We start from the raw sequence: 13,268 nt of genomic DNA on the forward strand, positions 1-13,268 counted from the left end.
CATAAAATGCAGGTGAATGCATGAAATAGAAAGAGCATTCAAGAACTATACGGGAAGATTTTACAGGTTTGTATCAGAGTTATTTCATAATTCTTATCACTTTCTTTGACATCTTAACGTAATGGTCTTAAGCATTCCACACATATCCATCATCGAGTGAAATTCTGTTTTAAGAAAATATGAAAGATCATAGATGGCTACCAAACATGGACAACTTCTGGTTTTGAACTTTAAGATCCTGAAAAAAAGATTGCATTCTCCTTTTCCCAATGGGGAGCAATTTTCATCCTATTTGGACTAAAATATTTACCATGTTTGACATCCCAGCATTGTCTCCACATCAAAGTACAGGACCTCTCCCTGCTTGACTGGGACCACGCCGGAAGCTTCAATGGTGGTGTACTTCCGGGTCACGCCCTTGTGGAACCGTTTGAAGATGGTGACGTTTTGGCTGCTGCGTTCGATCTTAGGCGACACCGTCAGACCTTGATGTGTGCAGGGCTTCTGTCCGCCCAGGTTCACAGAGTAGACTGCTTGTGTGAAGGAAAACTTCACAATTCCGTCTCTGCTAAACTGGAGAAGATCAGAGGATAAAGTATACCTGGTATATATGGTGTGCAAATGGTAGAATAAGGAGCTGCTCTGTACTCGTTCTTTGTAAACTACACTAGCTCTTTTCAAGTAAGTGACAACTTGATGTACGGGTGAAGTAGACTAGTGTCTGCATAATGTGTGTCAGCTTATTTCGTATTTTTGTCGGCGTATGTGTAGTATAGTATTATTATACTACATATAAACTTTTTTGGCCCCAGTAGATTCAAATTTTACCAGATACCCTATTGCAAACGGCCACCGATGATGTTAATACATACCTAGGCCTGTTACCAACATTTCATGCCTATAAACTTAAAAGATGCCCTGAACATATGCAAGAGTTTACAGTTTCCAAAAGTTTACTAACCCTAAAGAGATGGTTGTTCTGCAATTTGACAACGTAGTTGTCCGAGGATTCTGGGTAGTCGAGGAAGACCCTCCATGTTCTGTACCAGGTGTGGAGGCGGGTGTACGCACGCGCAGTAACAGCTCCAAGCTGTATGACAACGACAATCATTAAGGGTTAATAAGGTGCTTGGCCAGTGACTTATGAACACCGAATTAGTTGGGGGATATTAGTCCACGTGTAGGATAGGCTACTCTCCAAACAGAGGTTGTTGGGGAAAATTGTGACCTTCTTATCATGTGACTTTCTTATCTTATTACCGTGAGGGTGACAACACAGGCCTGGCCTACTTCACCGATGAATCCTCAAGGTATCCTCAAGGTAAGGTTTTACCCGCCCTCTCCCCTTGGGCTATATGATAAGAAGGTCACAATCAAGTTTCCCCAACAACCTCTTCTTGGAGAGTAGTTTCAACAACACTGATGAAAAGAACAACCATGAAAAGAACAACTAAAGACTCCATGAAAAGACCACTAAAGATTGTAAGTCGTCAGCGCTTTTTGAGGAAACAATGTTGTCTGATCTTGTATAAAATTGAAGAGTGCAAACCTCTGCAAGACGTCTTGCAGAGGTTTGCACTCTTCGATTTTTTCCCACCCTGACATTCTCTACGCTACGTTACCTCAGGAGACAGCCAGAGAACGCTGAGCGGTCCTGCCAGTTTGGACAGCTCCTTCAGCCTGGTGTTCCTCAGCGGGCGGACGGCTACAGACGGCAGGAAACAAAACCGGTTCTGGATCTCCAGGGTCAGTTCACTCTTGGGTTCCAGTTGTATCGCTCCGCTCAGCAGAGCACTCTGGTACAGTTTTCCGTCAGTGTCCTGTTTGCACAGTTATCACTTTATTGATGAATTTCATCTTATGATATTATTTATCACCCTATCTTAGAGAAATGCATTATTAATTACATAGTACATGCAGTACATGTACTGGAAAAGTAGTTTAGAATTCACCATGTCTGCAGTATTCATAGTAGGATACAATATGATTTTGATGAACTAACTGTCTTTGAAAATGACGAATAATAGGCCGCGACGAATAAAGGACCGCTAGTGCTGTGGTAACCCCATCGGTGACTAGCCTGAGTACCAGCCTCCGTAGTGACCGCTGGCTCAAAATGCTAAGCAAGCGAATTTTTTTGAGCCAGCGGTCGGAGGCTGGTACTCAGGCTAATCGGTGACAGGGCGACAGTATCCCTGGGGCAAACAACATCCCGTCAGCCCCCTGCGATTGCCCATGTTCGGCCCACTGTCACCCTGCCACCGTAGAATCTGCCTGGAGATTAATTGGTGTATGCTATAGCTTTGTGTCATAAAACTGTCATAGATAACAAACATAGGTTTGTCCCAGCTAGATGATAGGAAAGCAAGAGAAAACAAAAGTGCACCCAAACGTTCATTGTGACGCTTGACTGTACCTGTATCCTAGCTGACGCCATGTCCCCACTTCCCTTTGTCTTTATGGTCATCTGCACAAACTTGCGACAAGAATGCTTCATGGCAAAGTTGTAGTCCACCCACAAAATGCCTTCTCTGTTCACCTCCACCCGATCAGTGATGTCACCGGAGACGAAGACCTCGTTGTTGGGCGCTCCGGACTTCAAGGGAAGCTTCTGATCAAGATTTCGGTAGCTCCCCCTGGCGAGCGTGAACAGAGCAGCTTCTCTCAGTCTTGGTGACACACATCGGTAAGTCACTAAGTGTGCCACCAAGCGTTCATTGCTTAGTCATCTGTCAGGTGGTATGACTCTTATCAATGATTTTTTAGGGGGGAATTATGGATTCTTATAGTTGCATTAGCTTTTACGTTTGATTAACGTCGACAAACGTATATTGTTCTTTTTCGATTAACGTTGCCGTTTAAACGTTTACGCTACGCGTGAATCGGTCACGTCGTGGGTATAGATAGAACACGCCGCAGTATTCACACTTTCCAGGGACAACACCGGGATCTGTACCAGGAGCCGGCGGCGCAGCGTGGCTCAGGGGCGAGAAGCGACATGGGTAAATCGTGGCTAGCCAACGGGAAGTCAGTTGGTGGTCAACAGAAACACTCTATCTCTCTCTACAGTAACGTACATGTCGTCGCAAAGCGACAGAGCGACGTCGCTTCTAGATACTCCAAGATGTAAAGCAACATTTCTGACAAACAGGGAAGATACGGAAGGACAGCAAATGCGATCGCTGCAGTACAGTGTCTGAAATACTAAAGGAAACTGTGAATTGAAGAGAAAATGCTGGTGAATAACAATGCTGACAACGACATCGGCGCAAAATCTGCTGGAAGAACAGAAAACAACACAGTTTTCAAGACAATCATTCTCAAAATGTTTCTGTACAACACATGACGTGTCTATTAGGATGTGCTATACTTTTACTCATTTTCTATTGTTGCGACGCAAGTACTAATACTATAATAGCAATCACATATATCCGCAGATTTTCTAACTTCTGAGTGCCCTATGATATACTGATATAAGTTTGCTATGAAGGTCGTAAATATATTTCAAATTTATAGAAAAAATCGAAATTCAGCTGTAGTCTTTGTTTCATGCATTTCGGCCATGCCCCTAGCCTCCGTTGCAGACTCTGAAGCGGCTTTTTGGGGGGCTAAATAATACACTTTTTGCAGCCACCCCGTAACTATCAGCCATCCTGTAACCATCAGCCGCCTAGAGTCTGCGTTATTACGGCATGTCAAAGCGAAATTAAAATCACGTTAGGGCGATTAACGCAGAGGTGCGAATTTCCTGCCTATGGTAGACCGCACAATAAGAACAGTATACACGCACCTCCCCCAGTCAGTGTGCTGTCACGCTTGTGGCAAAATAGTTTGCCATTTCTCATTAAAAACCCGTTTTTTAAGACTCAATCGAAGAAAGTCATCGAAGAAAACAAGGAAAAACGTAAACAAAACAAGAATTTCACCCGTGCATTTCAGCCTCTACGTCGTGATTTGCCGCGGTTCGCCTTAATTTCTGGCCGTATTCGACACAATATATATTTCTTCGAATATTTTTCCGTGAAAATTCTCCGTATGTACCGTAGATAAATCGTTATTTTCGCTAAGAATTCACATACGTCACGACGCTCGCTCGAGTCCCAACCTGCCCCGTCCAACAAGACGTAAACAAAACAAGAATTTTCGCCCGTGCATTTCAGCCTCTACGTCGTGATTTGCCGCGGTTCGCCTTTATTTCTGGCCGTATTCGACACAATATATATTCCTGTGAATATTTTTTCGTGAAAATTCTCCGTATTTACCGTAGATAAATCGTTATTTTCGCTATGAATTCACATAAGTCATGACGCTCGCTCGAGTCGCAACCCGTCCCGGGCCGTCCGCCATGTTTTTAAACTCATTGATATGCAAGATTCTGAGCGCTGATTGGGCTGCGTCATAAAGACTGTGCTCTGATTGGTTGACAGCAAGATGTGACGTGACCACACGGGCGGGAATTTCCCTTTACACTTCGGGCGTTTCTTGTCAAAATAGATCGCATTTTGTGACGGGGATGATTGAAGCAGTATTAAAGCGACCTTCGTAACAAATTGATTTTGAAAAATTAACAAAGTTTTTTCTGATCACAACATTCAGTTACTAGTACTTTTCCTAGTCAATTAATTTTCGCGGTACGGTCAATCAATTTTCGCGGTACGGTCAATCAATTTTCGCGGTACGGCCCTCCCCAAGTGGACGGCCTCTCAAGATCTCAGTCGCGGTCTGGCGGAAACACTGCTTCTAATAATCGAAGTTTGTCTTTAGGAACAGTAGAAATAGCAAACTATTTTGCCACAAGCGTGACAGCACACTGACTAGGGGAGGTGCGTGTATACTGTTCTTATTGTGCGGTCTACCATAGGCAGGAAATTCGCACCTCTGCGTTAATCGCCCTAACGTGATTTTAATTTCGCTTTGACATGCCGTAATAACGCAGACTCTAGGCGGCTGATGGTTACAGGATGGCTGATAGTTACGGGGTGGCTGCAAAAAGTGTATTATTTAGCCCCCCAAAAAGCCGCTTCAGAGTCTGCAACGGAGGCTACCATGCCCCTACCTTGAGATGATTTCCTGCACGTTAAACGTGTTCCCGAACCAGAAATAGGCGAGCGTTGAGAAGGCACTGACGGAGCAGATCTGGTCGTAGAACTCCGTGCACGGTCGGGCAATGTCGGCCTCCGATTTACACTTCGTGCATGTTCGGCACTCTTCGGTGGAGATGTCGTAGTACTCGGTCTTCCTACACGGAGTGAATCCCTCCACACACAGCGCACCACCCAGAGTGTTGACGCAAGTTGTGGGAGGGGGGCACCTGACGATCCCCAGCGCGCATTCATTGATATCATCACAGCGCACATCTCGAGCCTGTCAAGTCGCGATGTGCGGTCGAAAAACACAAACGTATAAGACATCGTAATATCACTGGACAGTTTTTCTTCCTGTGGGGGGTATCGTGTTCTTGATCACAGAAAATCTCCCATTGCAGTATAACCGCAAGTCATAAACATTGGTATGAGAAGGATTTTATGAACTAACACCGGAGCCCGGAATACTTGATCCCTCCGTGACACTTAAGCCTTTATCGAACCCACCTGTTTTACAAGCGTACAGGAGAAGCAGAGAAAACTCTGGATCTGAAAAGTCTCTCTTTGTAATGCAGAACTATTCTCCAACTAAGGAAATTGGACTCAGTCTAAACTTCCGATGACTTTGATTTTTTTAGTTGGAGAACAGTTCAGTTTCTCCATAATGTAATTTACCAACTCATGATAGTCTATTTGTGTTACATACGAGCTGGCCATCGAAGTGCTCTTCATGCCATGCATTTTAAAATGGTCTATAGGTGGTCTATTAATATCAGCAATGGTAAAGCCATATGGTAGTAGCATGATCTAGTAACATCAGTCTGTACATCTGTATACCTTTGAACATTTAGACACTTCCTTGAAGCCAGGTCTGCATTCGCTGCAGGGAACGCATCCAAACTTCCCCGAGTCGACGTTAAGAGCGCAAAACTGTTCGTGCTCACACTGTCCCTCACACTGGTCGGACTGCTTGATTCTGTCCATGTAGGTCTGTACCCGGGACGTCTGGAGCTGTATCAGGCAGTATGGCAATGTTAATGTGGAGAGGTTATCATTGCCAATGCCCAAAGGTTACTAGCCTGGATGCCTGTCTAGGGGCCTACACATGCCAGCTCCTCGGCTCTAGAGCCAACATGCCCTCAAGATAATTTTACTACCCTCCCCCTGGACCAAGTTAGACCATGAGCATACAGTTGATTCGATCCTAGTCCGCTCAAATATGCACGACCTATCCTGGATATCTGCAGCTGCAGCTTCATCAGCTTGAAAGATGCCATGGCTGCCGAACGTTCCAACAGGAGCTAGAGGACCTAAGACTTAGTAAACACGATGGACATGTTTGTAGGGTCTCATTCAATGGGATTGAAAGAAATCGAAGATTAAATCAACACGGAGCTAAAACAATGACCCATGCATTTTATGATTCAGTGCCGACGGATACGAGTGTAGCATTGCCACATCATGACGTTTCTATTGGATATCAACTTTGTTTTTTACCGTCTTCGTTCAAATCACTGATGACGTCTACCAGGCTAAATGCATTGTGATCAAAGCTCAATATGTACTGGCTGCAAGGCAGTATTGAAACGCCTGGGAGGAGAGTACCAACCTTGATTAGATCCTCCATGTCTCCGTACAGATTCTTGAGTTTAGACTTCCTCTCCAGTATGGTGCTCTGCTGCTGGTTGATCTGGTCATGCTGAGTCAACCACGACAGCTGCTCATCTATGATCTCCTCCTTACCCTCTTGGATCTGCAGGGAGTATCTTATTATTCAACGCTCGTTCTCATTTAAATGTACACATTTTTTATAACTTGTAATGATAAGTCACTGAATAGATAACAATAACAAAAAGACCCTTGTACACAACCAAGTGTTTTGTTCAAGCGACGTTTCGGTGACCGTCTGTCAACTTATTCAGGGCAATTCTGACTGGTTCACTTTGCACTGCAGCTATAGGTGTCGCTGCTTACAGATGCGGTCCCTTGTAGTGCGTATGGTAAAAAAGAACTAATATTCACCGCATATGGCCCTATTGACACTCAAAAGAGGAGAATGGTTCAGGAGGATTGTTTTCTTTGAAGGGGCAGGTTCATTGCTGATTCTACGCAAATAATTGATTCTTCTGAATATGTTTCAGAATACTGATGAGTGATGACTCTATTTTTATAATTACCGAATCTGTTGATTTCTGTTACTTTTGGAAATTTGAACCACGATGACCATTGTTAAGTACCTAAAAAATCGACATATAACCATTCAAGTTAATTGCCACACCAGTTGTTTCAGAGCATTTGCCAGACTCACGAGGTTCTTTCACTTACCACTTTCGCCTTCTTCTCGTCACTTTGTGGCATTTGGATGATCAGGTGACTGGCGAAGGCAGCGGCTGCTCGTGTCCAATTCCCGCCCTTTTCTGTTGACAACACGCAGAAATAGCAACACAGTAATTGTAGATTCCTCGCACAATAGTGTGGAAATGGTTACCCATGCGTCTTTGCCCACCATGAACCAAAATATTCAAACACACGACTGCTTGCCATTCACAAGTATTTATCACACACACACGCGCGCGTGCTCGCACACACACACATACAAACGCACGCACTCACACATATGAACACGCACACACATATGGACACACACAGATACACACACATGGGCACATACACACACACACATACATACAGACATACACACACACAGAGATACACTCGCACACACTCTTTTATCCATCAAACGCCCACTGTAAGGAGACTCAGCACTACTGAAAACTTAGTTTGGGTATTTTTCCAACAGCTTCCTACGGCGAAGACAATCAACATTACCTGCCCTATTCCTACACATACTGTTGGTGCGCATTTTTCTCTTGTGCCTTAACTATAGCCCAAACTAAAAAATACATAGATACGTCTGAAAACAAATTCAAGAATACACACCGACATTGTCATAGATGAGAGTAAACATCATTTTATTACATCTCCATGAAACATTGGGATACCTGTATTCTAATCTCAGTATAAGCAACGGGAAATCAAATTGAATGGTTGGCATGCTTAGAAATGAAAAGCATAACACGGAAGTATACATAACAATTCTTTGGCTAGATGAGGATGACTGAAACATTGTTGCGGATTCAAAAACATTAACCCGTACTGAGTTAATTGGCAATGAAGAATTATTGCCTACTTTACTTATCTTTCTCCTCAAGAAGGCAAAAATCGTCTACAACTCTCAAATCTTATCCAATGCTTTTCGCATTCTTTTGTGATTGTGATAGCTGGCATTCACAAACTGCTAAATATAAAAGATGTATAGTGCATTACAATATCCATTTAGCTTTGTTGGAAATAGCGCAAAACGCGGGGTTAGTTTTTCGTACATGTCGAGGGGCTAGGCTAGGGTGATAAACGGCTATAAAATGCTTATGTACAAACTTAGCGTCTAAATCTTTTTCTTTAAATACATTTCTCCTCCGCCTTTTAATTGAAATTCCATTACCTTATGAGACAAAATTATGTAAAATATGATGTTCAATACAATATTTAATGTACACAACTTTACTTCAATATGTACCAAGTTAAAGTTTTTTATACAAAACTACGTAACTTTTGGCACATTAGTTTAAAAACTATGATATATAACTGTCGGTAAGTTGGCAACTATGATACTTTTATTAAGATACAATCAGTGACGAAGCCACATGTTATGTCCTTACCTTGCAGTCTATAGTACTAGTAAGAAAGTATTACAAAAACAGTCAGCATTAATATTCAATATCGTTTATATTTTGGTATTTTTTGTGGCCGACGTGCATATACAAGCTTGTTAGATATCTATCAATATCTTAATACACTTACGCCATTACAATAAACTATAACTTACCTTAATTAAAGTACTAACGAGGTAAATTGTCTAACATCCTTCCATTTTTTTCTCAAATGCCCAAAGTAGAATTAGCTTCAATTTTACTTCCCATATTATTTTTTCTCGCGCTTATTAAAGCTTAAAGTAAATATAAGCAAGCGATTTTCGGGCGGCAGCTCTTAGGTATGCGCACTCTTCTATACTTCGTTAAACATATATCTTTTGAATTTCAGCTTCTTCTAGCGACGATGTAGAGATTTACTCTGTAGAAGCTAGAAATAGGAGAACTTGTTCCAACATGTAAGCACTGCATCTGTTGAAGCTGGTACAAATGGTATACTTTCTATAACACGTTGCTGCAATGGTTACATTTGGTACAGGTTTTCCTGTGACACGGTTCACTGTTGCTGCTAACAGCCTGCAGACTTTCTAAGTTGCTACAGTACTGAGACACACCTAAGATAACTATGGTTTGACCCAGAGGATGTAGAGAGTGCTCCACTCCTCCTCGGCCACCTTGTTAATCCTGCCTCGCTTGCACGACATCTCCAGGTACACCTGCGAACCCGCCTCCACCGCGTACGATCCCGACATGCTCAGCCCGTCCCAGGATGCATCGGTGCGGCCCAGGACCTGTTGGACGATGGGAGCCGGGGTCTGTCCGACGGAGCCGACGTAGTAAGCCGTGAGCTGAGCGTAGTCGCACGAGTGGATCATCTTCTGGTGGTAGTTGATGTTGATCCTGCCTGGCTTCTGGAACTTGATGAAGCCGTTGCCCATCATGTGGAAGACGTCCTTCCGGCTGTTCTGCGTCTCCTTGAACTCCAAGACGCGTGCCTGAGCGCCGTACAGCGACCTCGTCTTGGAGAGCGTCGCCGCGAACGCCGCGCTGTGCTCAGCCGGTAACCAGATCATGTTCAGCACGCCGACTGCGCTCCTGTCGCCGTAGAACCGCGTTTGGCAGTTCTGCGGACTGTTGATCTGGAACACCAACGCCCCGTTGGCATCAACTGGCCACACTCCGGAGATGGAGAGAGAGGTGTCCCTCCGCGTGATCCCGCTCTTGTACCGCCGGGACAGCAGGACTTCCGTGTCGTTTACCAGGTACCGGGGCACCATTGAGAAACCGTCCTTCTGGCACTGTTCCCCGATCGAGTATATGGCTTGGTTGTAGGTGAACTTGACGACTCCTGCCTCTCCAAACGTGAACCTGCGGTTGTTGTTCAAGTTGATGATGAACGGATCCGTGGTTTTGGCGTGTTCAAACAGAGACACCCATTTAGAGTGGTACGTGGTGAGCCTGGTGCGTGCCGTCATGGTCACTGCTCCCATCTCGTTACTCAGCCACAAGACGCTGAGCGGGCCGGAGAGAGAGTCATCAGCCACCGCCTTGAGGCGGGTTTGGTGCCCGGCGAAGTGGTTGGGGAAGCAGTAGCGGTTGTTGCTCTTCAGCTCCAGACGGATGTGTTCGTTCTCTTCGGCCACCATGGAGGCGCCCAGCGAGGCGCCGTGGTAGACATCGTCTTGCGCCTCCTCAATCCTCGCCCCGCTCAGACCCAGCTTCATCTCCGGTGACTTCAGGGTCATTTGGATGTAGTTTATGCAGGAATGCTTCACGGCGAAGTTGTAATCCATCCACAGGACTCCAGGTTTCCGCGCGGACAGACTATATGTGTCGTGAGAGACGACGAACGTGTCGTTGGATGTTGTGAGAGAGCGCAGAGGGAGGGTGATGCCGGCCATCATGTACTGGTCAGGGTTGATGTGGGTGGTGTTCTTGATGTTCCCGCGCCACAAGTCCGACATGTGTTTGACCACGGACGGGAAACACACCGCGTCCGCGAAGGCCGAACACGCCGTCATGACGTCAGACTTGTGCCTACATTGCGTGCAGGGTTCACACTGGGTGGTTCCGATGTTGAAAAAGTACTCCTTGGTACAGGTCGACAGCTCCCCGATGCAGAGGAATCCACCCGGCGTGTTCACACACTTCTCTGGCATGGGACAGGCCGACGCACTCTGCGAGCACTCGTCGATGTCCTCGCACTCGGCGTCCTTGGTTCGGGTGCACTCGGATTTTACCCGGTATCCTTTGGGGCACTTCCGGCAGGGGAAACAATATGGCGGATCGATGTCCGTGGAGCAGTACTCATCGAAGGCGCACGTCTGGCAGACGTCCATGCTGGAAGACTTCTCCATGAAGGTCACGACTTCCTTCTGCTGCTCGTTGAGCTCCTCCTGCTGGTTGATGAGAGTAGACTGTTGGAACGTCAGGGTGTCCTGTTGCTCGATGAGGATGGCCTGTTGATGGATCAGCATGTTTTGTTGCTCCTTCAACAGCTCCTGGTCTCTCTGTGGAAGGTCGAAGTCGACGAATCTGTATCTACTTTCCTTAGCTGCTTTCAGCTCCTTCTCTGTAATTAAACAAATGTTCAAACGTTGACATTGATTGCTTGAACCAGTGTATGGTAGATTCTAGTTCATCACTGTCTATTTCCATGCAGTTGCATTATCTTCATCAAAATTAGAATACCATATCATAAGATTCAATACTTCATTACATACATTTCCAAAGGAGTTACTTGCCGATTTTACAACCCTATCTAGCAAAATCATAAGATTTAGTGGACGATGGAAAGAAAGCATTCAATGGAATATCTAGACCTTTTTGTCTGCATTTAGGGCTCTTTAGGACCATATACCAGTTCTTCTTTTTCACTCGTTATGTTCATGCAAAAATCTAGAACTGGATAATTACCTTGTTCGATTGCGTTAAGGGCCTTCCGCTCTTTCAATGCCTCCCCCTTTAAACAGCGTCTCCCCTATCGCCAAAACAGGAAAAAGGTCCAAAGAGCAACATCGAAAGTGTAAAAAGACACCTGTTTCGCGGTACGCGGGTATCCCGTCCCTAGAAAACAGGCAGATACATTTCCACGAGACGCGACATTAGTGACTGCTGCTTTCTTTGCAAGACTTTCGACTGCCCTGTGACAATCGCTCTAAAGCAATTTGTGTAAACAATAGATTACGCCTCGATTTTTATTACCTCTTGCATAATCCATTATTGCATGAGCCAACCAGTAGCTATAGCTGTTTCACTGTCCACTAAATCTTATGTCATTTTCTCAACAACATCAACATTGATTCATGTACAATAGTCTCAGTTAAAGCAACTTCGTATCAGAGAGATGTACATGACGTCACGTACCTGGGAAGTCCTTGTCGTCCGACATGACGTCACATTGTAGTACCACGTGATCCTCTTCCCCCGGCAGCTCGCCCGTCACGCCACTCAGGAGGATTCTATTGGCGTCATCCAGGAATCCGGCCGTTTCCGCGTCTAATCCGAACAGGTCCTCCTCAGCTAACGTCTGGACTGCGGCCAGCACGAGCATCAGGAGTATTCTCGCCATCCTTGGTCTCTGGAGTGGAGAAAAGACAGTGCATATATGTTAGTAGTGTGTAATTACAGGTTTCCGTAGCAAAACCTTTGTGAGATCCGTTGGCATGTGTGGTGGCCGCCATCTTTAATTGTGACGTCACAGGGCCGCCATACCATTTTATTGGGAGGGGTGTTTTTTGGGGTCGGTAGCGTTCTCTCTATTTTTAACAAATCGGCACATAACTATCACACATTCAACTCAAATAAAAAATTTCAATACCAATTCATATTTATAATACGACCCCGTAATCGCTAAACTAACATAGCAAACCTGACATATCTGTAGAACAAATACTTTACTCTAGTTCGTGGATAGTTTCATCAGGTTGGCAAAACACTGGATAACAACGTTTCGGTGACCGTCTGTCATCATCCTCGGGGCAACATTGTTCTGTTTCTCCTACACGCTGCAGGTAGATGTCGAATCTACTCCAGTCATGAACCGTGATATAGGGGGATATAAAGCTGAAAGTCAGTCACGTTTGGAACCGCATTCTTCACACTGCAGCAGCGACACCTAGCTGCAGTGCGACGTGGAACAAGTCATTATTGTCCTAAGGAAGGTGACAGACGGTCACCAAAACGTCGGCTATAGGTAAATAACACTTTGTTGTATACAGAGAACCTTGATATCCAGATTATGTAATTCTAAGCGCTAGAAAAATTAACATTTTGAAAATATACTGTACATCTAAGGTTGCCCTGAAAGGGGCTGTGAGGTTGCCCACAGGTTTGAACGAAGAACGGCTGCGAAACCGTTATTTGCCGTCGTTCCAGTAAGTAAGGAGAGCCATGAACCACATTCCAACCCACCACACTTCTCAAAAAAGTTTAGCCTCAGCGTATTGCTGAATTTGAAGATTTGACATGTCAT

At 44.9% G+C, this 13,268-nt stretch overlaps 1 protein-coding gene across 5 annotated transcripts in view; it reads right to left on the reverse strand.

Annotated features, from left to right (window-relative positions):
* LOC136420369 (uncharacterized) overlaps window positions 1–13,268 on the reverse strand; it is a 32,464-nt gene that overhangs the window by 2,673 nt on the left and 16,523 nt on the right. For 4 of the 5 annotated variants that reach the window (XM_066407241.1, XM_066407242.1, XM_066407239.1 and 1 more), the window contains exons 2-10: window positions 12,161–12,374; window positions 7,410–7,501; window positions 6,694–6,837; window positions 5,922–6,095; window positions 5,057–5,364; window positions 2,417–2,636; window positions 1,623–1,820; window positions 962–1,090; window positions 311–573 (exon numbers count right to left, since the gene is read on the reverse strand). In XM_066407241.1, the coding sequence (XP_066263338.1) occupies window positions 311–573; window positions 962–1,090; window positions 1,623–1,820; window positions 2,417–2,636; window positions 5,057–5,364; window positions 5,922–6,095; window positions 6,694–6,837; window positions 7,410–7,501; window positions 12,161–12,365 (1,733 nt within the window). In that variant the 5' untranslated portion in view covers window positions 12,366–12,374. Of the gene's footprint in view, window positions 1–310; window positions 574–961; window positions 1,091–1,622; window positions 1,821–2,416; window positions 2,637–5,056; window positions 5,365–5,921; window positions 6,096–6,693; window positions 6,838–7,409; window positions 7,502–8,576; window positions 11,367–12,160; window positions 12,375–13,268 lie in introns of those variants that run through there. The other variant, XM_066407243.1, reaches the window with a different exon arrangement.

The sequence above is a fragment of the Branchiostoma lanceolatum genome, chromosome 15 (assembly GCF_035083965.1).
Source record: "Branchiostoma lanceolatum isolate klBraLanc5 chromosome 15, klBraLanc5.hap2, whole genome shotgun sequence".
Lineage (NCBI taxonomy): Eukaryota > Metazoa > Chordata > Leptocardii > Amphioxiformes > Branchiostomatidae > Branchiostoma > Branchiostoma lanceolatum.